At 23.4% G+C, this 13,402-nt stretch overlaps 1 protein-coding gene across 1 annotated transcript in view; it reads left to right on the top strand.

The window, feature by feature from the left end:
• Positions 1-13,402, top strand: part of LOC132931969 (echinoderm microtubule-associated protein-like CG42247) — a 26,703-nt gene continuing 13,301 nt past the window's right edge. Inside the window, exons 1-5 of the mRNA XM_060998111.1 lie at positions 1-217; positions 2,206-2,290; positions 2,355-2,576; positions 3,529-3,729; positions 5,580-5,807. Of these exons, the coding sequence (XP_060854094.1) occupies positions 2,382-2,576; positions 3,529-3,729; positions 5,580-5,807 (624 nt within the window). The 5' untranslated portion in view covers positions 1-217; positions 2,206-2,290; positions 2,355-2,381. The remainder of the gene's footprint in view (positions 218-2,205; positions 2,291-2,354; positions 2,577-3,528; positions 3,730-5,579; positions 5,808-13,402) is intronic.

Below are 13,402 nucleotides of genomic sequence, written 5' to 3' on the forward strand. Positions count from 1 at the left end.
CAAGGGGTGTGCTTGTCGGCCTTCTAAACTCCATCCGTAGTTTTACCGCTGTACAAGCCAAGCGTACGACGATTATGTCAGTGACCGACGTTACAATATTTTTGCTGTTATAATTACAAATTTGTCAATCTCGGTTCTGTTATATTTTTGTTACTTTTCATCTCAGACGATCGCTCAATTCTTCTTCCTGTTAAAATAATAACGATTTGGAACAAAAGTAAGTAGACAGATTGCTGCACTGTTTAATATAATGCGTAAATGCGTACAATAAATATGTAAAGACTATGAAGTTTGAAATTTCAATACATAAATTAAATTATATTTCGATTTTAATGAATAGAACAATTTGTTTAAGTTGTAAGATGACTGATTAATTGATTATTTATAAATACATAATATAAACGTTTGCCAATTCGGTAGGTTTATAAACGCGCATGTTTTATATAGGTAGATGAACTATTAAATAATGAAACAGTGCGTTATTTAATAGGTACGTAATATATTTAGGCGTAATAGGTTTTTTTTTTAGGTCATCTTTAATATTGAAATTCTGGCTTAAAATTATACGAGAGCCGAAGTGCTTATTTGAACTAATGCCACAATATTACTAAATAGTCCACGAAAATACTTTATTTACTATTTACACAATACACGAAATAAATTAGTAAACTAAATTAAGTATAATCTTAACTGATAGATTATTAATATATATTTTTTGTTTTAAATTATTAATTTAATGAATCTATTCAAGTTATCATTTATTTAAATTTTGAAACAATTATTAAATTATACAAATACTATCATATTTTTATATTATTATGCCAAACTATAATTTTAAATATTTATTAATAGTATTTTGGATTTATTTATGATACGTTTCTATAAATATGAGTGAAAAAAATATTAAGAACGTAAACAATGATAGGTATAATCATTACAATATTAAATTCATGCTTAAAATAATCCACGGTTAGAAAAGTACACAAACTATAATTAACAGATAATACTTACATTAAGTACTAAATAGTTTAAAGTAATAATATTTACGTAATTTAATTTAATATGCTTGAATTAATTTGATTAAAACATTAAACTAAAATAAATAAAAATCCAATCAAAGCTTTCAAATTATGAAGTGTCACCATTGGGTGGTTGCTTTTCTTGATGTCTGTCAAGTGATATATCGTAAAATTAAAGTATAAAAATAATTATATTGATAAATTTTTCATTATCTATTATTCAATAGGAAAATAGGATTTTATTATGACACCTAATAATGTCTTTCTTGATGCTCATTTTTAAGTCTGAATATTTAACATTCATATGTAACTTTTAAAATTGGACATCGTTAATAAATGTATACACTTATTTAAAGACTTCAAAATTTTAATTTTCACTTGAAAGAACGTAGTACCCGTATGTGTTCTCTTTGTTTTACACACGTACGACATACCACATTTTTGTTCACCAGTTTCAATATTGTACTGTTAGTTTTGATATTAGAGTGAACTAACCTATTATAAAATATAAAGGTAAGATTACTATCTGTGAAACACAGCTTTTTATTTATATTATTATTTTTAAGTAAGTTATGTTTTTTTCGAATCTGTAAATTTTTTTACCAAAGTTTAAATATTAACTTTTAGAAAAGGTGTAATTTTGTTACAGTTTACCATCTCCCCTTTTTTTATTTCAATTATCATTAATTATTTAACATACATTTTAACAATTAAATTTGTACGTACTTATTTTGTACACTCTTATTTATTATAATTATGAGTGGATACTGGATAGACAGATAGTATAAATAATAACTGTAATTTGAAATTAATATACATTATTTGATATACTTAGTCAAGAAAACATGACCTATGTAATTTTAAATATAATTCTGTACCGAAAATATAATTGATAAAAATTAAATTTCAAACCCTAGTGTTTTGTTATTGTAATAATTAGACAACTAATGGGTTTTAAATAGATATTAAGAAAAATTTGCTATTTTTAATTTTAAATTTATTTTTGCTTATATACTATGTTTATATTATATTACATATGTTTTTTAAATTATTAAAAAGTTAGATTCATATTATACAATTTTTGGAAAAATATTTTACTTATTAGATTACCAACACATTTAAGGTTATTGAATTGTTTAATTATTAATTGTGAAATCAAATAATCGTATAATCATATGTTTTACAGGATAACGAATGGAGAAAACTATGTACTTTGTAGTTACTTTCTAATGATAAAGATAGTTTCACGAAAGTTACATACGTGTATATAGGTATTTATTTTATACCTGAGATCTAGCTGTAAATATTTAATATTTTTGTTCTTTTAATATACAGACGAAACATACTTAATGAACTGTCAAAATGTTGGCACCAACTGTTACTATTCAACCATCATCCCGACCGTCCAGTACGATGGGAGAACGAGAAGTTATGGCGTCCGCGGACGGCAGCGAAGAAAAACATGAACCAAATGTGAAAGAGATTGTTGCCCCTGCAAGATTAAACGTCCCTCAGTCGGACAACAAGTCAGAAAGTGAAGATGAAGATTATCAAGAAGTAAGATGGTGTAACATATTAGGTCTAATGATTATGCTGAATAATTTAACTTTTATTGTAAAATATTTATTAGGTGCTGTATAAATTATTTCATTAACATGTTACCAATTGATTAAAAAAAATATATGGATTTATAGTTTATCAATAAAAATTATAAATTGTTTTAGATTAGTGAAAAATGTATCAATTAATGAAAGGTGAATTGATTTAATATGCTAAACTTATTAAATCAAACAAGTCTCATATTTTTAATGAATTATTAAAAATTACCTTATTACCACATAAATATAAAAATGTTCATTGTTTTTAGCTTAAAACATTTTTAAGTTCCAAAAATATGAATTATAATACTCATATGTTTAGTTTTAAATTATATAAAACCAATTCAAATTTAAATTATAATAATGCACTGAAAACTGCTCTATTATTTATTTAAAAACATTTTAATTTTGGTTTTATAACCTTAAAGTAAAATAATTGCATTATTAAATGATGCTACAGGTAAACTAATTTTTGTTAATGGTACTGAGTTTACTATGGTATGGTTACTTTTATTGTATACATTAACAAATTTATCAAATATTTATTTTATTTTTTATATAAAATTACTCATGAAACTATGTTAATAACTATAAATCATAATAATATGAATATCTTTTTTACTGCAATCGGTATTATAAAATAAAGTATCTTTAAATTAACATTTGCCATTTATTTTTAATAGTAATTTTTATGATTTAAAGCTTAGAAACTAGTATGGCATTATTTTAATGATATTGAATTATTTAAATTTATCCATTGAATAGTGGATTATTACGAATAAATACATTTAAAACATATAATTACAATATAATATTAAAATATAAATTACCAACTGTATACATTGGTTTTACATATTTGAAATTTATTATCGAATATTAAAATATATTAAACCTATTAATTAAAATTTCAGGTATCACGACACACACAACAAATAGTACATGTCGGACCACCAGGATATTGGCAAAGTATGCCCAATAGTAGAGCAGCTAGTCCTGGAAATGACAACGGGAGCGAAACATCATCAGTTATGCCTGCTCCAGTCCCTGGATTGGCTGCTTCTAGAGTAGCTAAAGATAAATATAATCATCTATCGTATTGGAAAGCTAGAAAAGTGAGGATATTTTAATTAATAAAACATGGGGAAAATAGATACAAAATATGTTCATGATGTTTACTATAATATTATGTAATACTGCCAGGTTATCCTAAATGTAACTAAAAATATGTTATACAATTGTTAAATGTTATTATATAATAGTATTAATAATTACAACACAATTTATATTCATATATTAAATGTTAGTAAATTATATTTAATTTTAAATTCTGAACGGAGTGATAAATGTATTGATTTTACAATGTTGTGTGTGTGTGTTTTTTTTTAATTTTTTTTTTTTATTTTTGTGTCTGTCATCACTTTTTGGAGTAGTAATAATGCTTCGATTTTTGACTTCAGTCCTTCTTTGAAAAGGAAAATTCATCTAGTTGGTACTTTGGGGGGGGGGGGTCAAAGGTAAAAAATTTCCAATAATTTTCAAAAGCGTCAGGAAAAACCCTGAAAAAATTACGGAAAAACGGGAATTTTTACGCGTAACCACTTTTTGACAAAATCGATTTTTTGATTTTGCTGTAATTCAAAAACGAATCGTTGTAAATATTTGAAATTTTCACCAAATATTTATATTAGCGTTATCTATTTACGATTAATTTTTCAAAATATTTTGACCTTTTTTAAGCTACTTATAGACAATTGAAATTTTCGACTTTTCTAAGTTTTTTTTTCTTAGAATGCCGATAAAAAAAATTTGGCTATCCAAAAAAATCTTTAAAATTTAATACAAGGTTTATTATAAGTTGTACTATCGTAGTAAAAAAAAATCAAAAATCGTTAGTCACAATTTTTGTTTATAAGCATTTAAAGTTCAAATGTTTACAAAATATATCAAAATCACGAAAATTTGCAAAGAATTTTGAAGTGATTTTTGTGATTTATACTTAAGGTTCAAAAATACAATACTAGGTTATCCATAAGTTTTCCTTCAAGTAACTGTAAAAAAAAATTCCATTGTAAATATAGAAAACATTTTATGAGCGTATTTTTTACGAAATCGCGTAAAATAACGATATATTACAATTTAAATATAGGTAGTAATTTAATATATCCAACTAATTATCATTGACTGATAAATCATCTCCATTCAGAATCGTTTTTCGTATATAATGATACCCGTCATTGCATTCAAATTTAACACATCCATTAAAGTGACCTACTCTCCATCTCTACTATACAGCAGAGCGATATCCACTTGCCCACCTTTTTTTATACATTTATATTATACATTATTCATATTATGTACACAGTTATTCAATAATCATTAAATATTAATACAATGTTTGATTGATACTTGGTTGTAAAAATTACTATTTAAAAAACTACTAATTTTACTAATTATACTTATCAGTTATTGTTCATTATTATTGGTCAATAAATATTATTCTGTCTATATAATAATTATTATTTATTAATAACAATTTATAATTACAATTTTCACTTTTGTTTGTAATTTTTATTTAACTTAAATGCGAAGTCAAAAATTTTATGGAATCATTTCCAATTATAATGTGTATGTAATTTTTTTAAATGTCTTTTTAATAAGTATCTTTTTTATAATGTATTTACAATTTTTTCAATTTTTCGATCGCTGTATCCGAACAGTTTTATTAATAGTCGAACACTTTTATAAGAATTTAAAAATTATAAGTATAGTTACATTTTATTATTATTTTAGTTTTTAAAATCATTAAATGATTACACTACGACAAATCTTTTCTATCAGCTATATTAAGTGTTAATAACTATCAGGTTAATTGAGATTAGTTAAAAGAATAATCTGTTATTTAGTGAATACATAACTTAAACAGTATTATATAAGTTAACATATATATTTATTATTCTTATAGGTAACGTTTTTTAAAAATGGAGATTTATACTTTCCGGGATTAGAACTACGTTTCAGACCTGGGAGAGATATTGGAAATTTAGAAGCGTTATTGGACAAATTATCAACACGAATGGATTTACCTCGTGGTGCACGATATTTGTTTTCAATGGATGGAATCAGGGTTGTCAGTTTAGACCAATTAGAAGATGATCAGTCATACGTGGTTTCTTCTTATAAAAGTTTCAAGGTATTTATATCATGAAATTTTAATTGAATGAAAAAAATTAAAATTATGTTATACGGTAAGATATTACAGCTAATCCTTCTAATACTTTATACTAAGATTTATAATGTCATTAAACCAAAATTATTATAAATTGTTATAAAATTCTTTTACTAGCGTATATAGGACAAGTACAAAATAATCATAATTGATTGAAATACATTTCAATTTAAGTTAAAAATTTTTAGTGAAGTAAATTTGTAATACCATTTTATATTGTATTAAGCTATGACATAATATAATTAATTAAAACTATATAAATTCTTATTTTAAATTTTAAGAAATAAAATAATTCAAACAATATAAATTTTAATTAGTTGAGTATTACTTTATATGTTATCAATAAACTCTAACGAAAAAAAATCCATAAAAATAATTTATCTTTGAAAATAATAAGTTATATTTATAATTCGATTCTAACATTTACTACAAAGAATAATTTGAAAAACAATAAAAATGTGATTATAAGATTAAAAAAAGGTGGGTAAGTGGGTATTACTCTGGTGTACAGTACGTGTCGTGTAAATCATTGTAAAGAATTAATGATATATCATCGTATACAAAAAACTACTATGAGCAAGGCCGAACCTAGTATAATAAAAATTAATACTTCATATTTCATGAATTTAGATACAAATTTTAATAATAAGTTTTAAATTTATTAACAATAAACGAAACAAATTATATAAATTGAACAGTAAATAAAAATTACAATACAAATACAATAAGTTTCAAAAAAGTTAATATATAAAACAAAAACTATTTTATCAATTGATTCATGCCTTATTTGAAGACAATTTTCTTAATACTTAATTTAAGTTTAATAATTTTAAAAAATCATTTTCAGAATATAACATAATTTTTATATCTTAAGTTGTCTTGGGTTTGATTGGTTCTATATACTTATTTTTTATTCTAGTTAATTTTGCAAAAGCTCTTTCAGCAAAACAATTAGCCATAGGAATTGTTGAACATATTTTTAATAAAAATAATTTATTTTTTAACAAAGGGTCAAAATATTATTGACTTATATTAATCTTCTATATTATATACTAAGTTTAGCTTTAAAAATGATGCTTTGAAAGTAAAAAAAAATTCATAACACTTTCAAATTATTTATAGCTCAACTTTAAATTAAAACATTTTAAACTAATTTATATTTATGTATATTATATTGTATATCATAATAACTACAATAATTTGCTACTTTGAACTTATCATGTTATTATAATATAGACTATACATAGTATGTATATTATAAAAAAATTGTTAATTTGTTAACTTTTGATTTCATCATTTTGTCAAAAATGAAGATTATCAACAGAATTTTTTATTTTAACATAGCAGTATAATAACTAATACATTACACAGTAGCAACGTGAACTGTAATAATATTTAACTAAATTATTATTATTTGTTCGCAGATAATTTTATTTTATTTGTATGAGATTTAAAATAAATAAAATGAGACTAAGTCAATGTATCATAAACACCACGGGTTGCTATAAATAACTTCATGCATCGAGATAAGATATATTAGTATTGTATATCTTATCTCCATGCGAGCGATTTTCCGTGATTTTGTAGGTATTTAGTTGATAAAAAATGGTTTTTAAAAATATAGGAAAACTGTTCTTTAAATTCACACGTATATCAGCCTAAAATTGTATGAGCCCCTTTTACTTTAGTACTTGAGAGGGCCCGGAGCTTTCACCCCGGATAGACTCCCCCTTAATCCGGCTTTGATTATGAGTAGAAACAGTCTGTTAGCTTAAATATACGACTTTTAATGCCTTTCATTATATGTACCTATATAAAAAATCGAAATATATAATTTGGATAACATGGTGAAACGCGTTAGAATGTATTCTCCAACAGTATAGATTTTATTATTTAAGTTATTGCTGAGGTTTTTGTTTATCAATGACGTATAACGTTTGAACTTTGAGGTTAGTTAACTGCATTTTTTAACATTTCTATTTAGTCTATATTATATATATAAATAAATTTTATTTTTTTTTTGTTATCATTTTATCTACAATATTTAGTTACTGTTGTACATAATAAAAAAATTTGACATGAAAACTCGTTTTAAAATGACCCCACACTAAATATAAGTTATCATGAGTGTTGTGTTTACATATAATTGACTTTTGTTTGTCGAACACTGAAAAGATCCTTACTGAGTAGATTATTATAATATATTTTTATAGACATGTTAAATTTTTGATTCAATTAAAAATATAGAATACAATGATACACGTGATTCTGAAAATGTTCTACTGCCTATAATTAATATATATTGAGCTTGAGTTAGGTACAACATGATAAATAAAAAAATTGAAGAAAAAATTCGTTATTTTTTATTTGAATTTCCAAGTTTGACAAAATTTTAAGTTAAGGAATGAGTAAACCAGTTATAGCACTATAAGAAGTTTAATTTAAACATTCTTGTTCATGCCAATTAATATATAATATATTTTAGAAATATCTGATACTTACTATTATCATTATTATATAACATATTTTTAAATCATCAATCTATTATTAAAATTTTTTAAATAATTTTATTTTTTCTAAGGAATATATTTGTAAATTATTTTTTGCAGATATAATTAATTTTTAAACAAACGGGTCGTAAAAATGTTTGATTAGGTATTAAAATGACATATTAACATTAGATATCTTCTAATATACATTTCTTATTTCATTTATATATTACTAAATTAGAATATGTAAAGGTACCTAAATATTTAAAATATTATACATATTGTTTTATATGTCTGTATTCAAATTATGAGCGTTTTATTCAGATTAATTTTTAGATAGTAGCAAAACTAAATACTAGATCGCGTGAGTCTTACCCAATTATGTCTACTAAGTATAAAATAATTAACGATTTTGTTTAAAAAACCTCAAGAAAATTCTGTTTTATATTTCACATGTTCTATAGTTGAAACTATGCTACTAATTGAATCTCCTAAAGCAATAAAACTTGTGAGTGTCCGATTTATAACTGTAAAATATGATTTACAATCAAAAGTAACAAATACAATCAATTATTTAAATTGTATATAATATAATATTTGTATAAAAATTATATTTAATATTAAAAAGGTAGATAAGTGGGTACTATTTTTTTTATACGTTAGGTGTCGAGTGGGTTAATATTTTAGGTGTGTTAAATTTTAAATTTAATGATAAATCATTTATACGGAAAAGGTCGATAAGCCTATAATATTACTAAGTTAAAGTTTAAATAGCTATTTATTTTAAAATAATTCATTATATTTTGAATATCATAGTAAAATGTATTAATTTTATAATCTAACTACTTAACTAGTACATATTAACCATAAACATAGTTGATGAAATCTGTATATTTATTATTAAAAAAAAAATGTTTAAAACCAAAAAATCGTTTTTGTTAAAATTACAGAAAAACAAAGAATCTAGATTATGATTTATATTATGTACTGGTGCAATTCATCAACATCATCCCCATCTTATAATAACAATAGTTTGCAGTGGACCAAGTAAGTAATCCTTATATCCCAGACCTGGGTAATTATTGTAAACTCCGCCAGAAAAAGATTAGATAAAAAGATTATAAAAAGGCTTAACGTAAACTCCACTACTTTTAATTACTTACTTTTAATAGGTATCTGAAAACTCCGCTAGCGTTAAGGCTTTTCCACATTAAATACATTGACATCCGCTGCGATGACAATATGTCATACATCGAAATTGCTAAAGTTTAAGCGTCGTTTAATTTAAAAATAATTTTATTTTCGTACCTGATATCAGAAAACACTAAACAATATTCCCCATGCTGATATTCTGATTAAGAGTAAGTACGTTTTTGGATTACCTTATTGACAATTATATAAGCGATGACGCAGCTTTTCCCCTTATTTGTGGGATGGTCAAATTGCAAATTTTAACTGAACTATAAATGCTTGCGAATCCTTTCATAGTCATCTAAAAATTAATTTTATAAGAGCCACCCAAATATTAGTAAAATTTTTATCAAATTCATGTAAAACTCAACATTAATCCCAACCAAATGAACTTAAAAATTCAAAATAAAAAAATAAAAATGATAATATTAGAAAAGAACGCTATAAATAGTTATAATAATGGATATATATTAGACTTAGAATATTTACAAATTATATTACATAATTTTAGTTTACAGTTCAAAATATAACATCAATTATTTAATTATCTACATATTTTATGATTATTACGATTATTTATTATGATTGTTTCACGGAATACACAAAAAAAAAATTTGTATCATTGATTTATTCAGACAATTACTCGTATTATTTTTATTTTTAAATTGTATATATTTCTTTGTATACGCGTGACTTTTTTTAATATGAACGTTTATTATTATAAAAATTATGATTTTTTTTAATAATATATTATAGGTATTCATTTTATACTGTTAGTTGATTTTTTTCTGGTGGAGTTTACACAAAAAAAGGTACTTGTGACGGAGTTTAAATGCGCTTCTCAGTCCCATCAACTACCAGTCAACATCAATTAATTTGTTTAAATGATATAGAATCATAGGATTCTAAATGGCACGTTAAAATAAATTATGAAAAGCCATTCATATTACTTTTGGACTTAATTAAGATATCCACAGTTACCACAATTCTTCTGAACAATAAAATGTTTCCATCAATCTCTATATAATATAATACAACTATATTATAGTATATAGTAATCGAAATTTAATTTGACATAAGTTATGCGTCTAAGCCCAGGTAGAAAATATTAAAAAAGTGATTTTGTATAATTTCAGATTAGCTTCTCTTTAGTTTTAACTCACTTTAGGAAAGCATTGAAAATTTAGCTTAAAAGTAAAATTTTGCTGCACAAAACACTTATAAAGCCATTAATGTGGTATTAAGGCATTCGATTGCTGTAAAAAGTTCTAATACAATACACAAATAAAATAATAAACCTTCTAATGAATACCATTACATATAATTAAAAAATAAATGCGTCCCTTTATATCTAAAATGACTCAAACTATACTCTTCACTTGAACATAAAAATTCAAACAATCTTAGATACAGTAACTGCCGAAACTTTTTCTTGCACATCTTGTAAATCCTTCAAACTTACTGATTTTTTTTTCTAGATTCTAATATATCTCAAATAATTCGATAAAGACGCTGAGACATAAGATGGCATAGAAAATTGTTAGTGTAAGAAACGAAAAAAAAAAAAGTTATATAGTATTATTGTTTGGTAATTCCTTCTACATAATTTGTCTTTTGTAAATATATATAGTGTGAATTTGTACATTATCTTTCTATTTTAATAAAAGTAATGTTTAAATGAGAGTGTATGTGTGTATGTGTGAGAGCCAATAGTCTATTTCATTTATATTTGTGAAATTAGTACATTGATAAATGATAATCTAAATACCTCAAAGTCAATTTTTAAATTTTGAATTTTGAAGAGGGTTATCACAAAACTTTGTTGGAACATGAAAAACGAATATTTTTTCGTTAGTATAGCATTGCCATTAGTTATATAAAATTAAATAGTCATTATAATTGTATATAATTGATCACCTATATAGTATATGTAAAAAATATGTATAAATGTTTTTTAATTTTCGTTAAAACTACCCAAATGTCAAAAGTTAAAAATATGTGTAGTTTACTGCTAATGAAGTTAAAGATAGGATATATCCACTGACATTATATAATTTGTCACGAACAATCGTTTAAAATCATCTTTTCAAAAAATGTTAATACATTTATATATTATATAGGTATTGAACATAAGAGTATTGAGAATCGAGAGCCATTAGAATAAATAAATATAGGATCATAAATAATATAGATCCATACTGATTTTTATTTAGAACAAAATAATTGAAACCACGTTTTATAATTATGTTAAGATATTGTAAATACATTTTTGTATATTTTGATTCTGTATCCTAAAAATCATCTTATATATAGTCTATAGTCTTATAGAATAAATTTAATTAAATTTTCAACGTTACAATTTAATATGGTAAATAGTTTGTTAAAATGTAGGACAGAGTATTTTAATTTTCATAAATTATTATAACAAAAAATAATTAACGAAATAATATAAAAGGTCATAACCTTGTAAACTGAAGTTTTCAAAATATAAGTACCATAAATTAATGTACCACAAATATATAATTACGAGTGTTGATTTGAATAGTTCTAACTTCCAAGTACTACATTACTATACACTGTTTGCACGCTAACTGTTAAACCTTGTCACATTGAATTAAATGAATATTTATTAAAGCTGCGTTCGTTTAAAATTATTCATAGAACTTCCATACATTTTACACAAAACATTATTTATGTTTTATAAAAAAAAGCAATTCAATGTAATTTGTATTTTGAGTAAATATAATTTTGTTATTAAATGAATCAATGTCAAACAAATATTTTATATAGCTATATAAGAGTATGTAGAGAGTGTTAAAAATGTAAATTTTAAGAATAACTAGAACTATTATTTATATAACACAAGACTTTTTGTACAAAACGCTGTATTAAATAAAGTATAGTAGAAGTAACGGGTGTTTCTGGTGACTTAGTTTTATTATTTAGTGGTAACTTTAATGATAAATTGTTGTATTTAAAAAAAAAAATTAAGATTGGTTTATACAAAAATTGTCAAGATTTTAATACGAAAAATGTTTTAGTGTGTTGTTAATTATTTGAAATTATTATAGTCATAAATTGTTTTATGTTTTATATTCTGCGAGGATCTATGAATAATCTATATATAGATGCTAAGCTAATGCGGTTTTTACGTTTGTAAACACTTCATACGTATCTTTCAAAGCAGAAATAATACTCCAAATGTAATTTGTGACTTAAAGAGTAGTTTCTGCCATTTCTGGTATTAAGTTGAATCTAGTTAGTACTTTGGGAAGTCAAAATTAGGTAGAAATGTCCACAGTTAGTACCCGCTTACTTTAAAAACTAAAAAAAAATATTATTTATAGAGATATAAATAGCTCTTCGCCATTTCATTTATTATTATTTATACTGTGTTAACTATAATACAACATTTATGATAGGTAACAGTTAATAAAATAACTGATGGAATCTAGTTAATATTATTATAATGAATGGTATATGTGATTTTTCTTTGTTAAAAATGAGTTTTACTTACCATATTACTAATTATTATGTAGATTAATAATAAAATATCCTTAGATAAATTGCTGATATTCTATTTTTGCTCAGAATTGTTTTTTGTATATCATGATTTATAACTTAATTCGAAAAATCCATTATTGAGGCTTAATCAACGACGAATCTACTACTTAACACCTTAACAGTAGAGCAACTTCCTAGTTTTAGTCGTTTTTAATAAATGCCTACTATGTTACTTGGGTACAGAGTAAACTATACTAAAACGTAATATCGTAATAAACAATAGTTAATTATAAAAATTTGCAAACTAATTTGTTTTTATATAAATTAAAAACATTATTGTAGGTTAAAAATTAGAAGCATGTAACAATTTTATGT

Source organism: Rhopalosiphum padi, chromosome 1, assembly GCF_020882245.1.
Source record: "Rhopalosiphum padi isolate XX-2018 chromosome 1, ASM2088224v1, whole genome shotgun sequence".
Classification (NCBI taxonomy): Eukaryota; Metazoa; Arthropoda; class Insecta; order Hemiptera; family Aphididae; genus Rhopalosiphum; species Rhopalosiphum padi.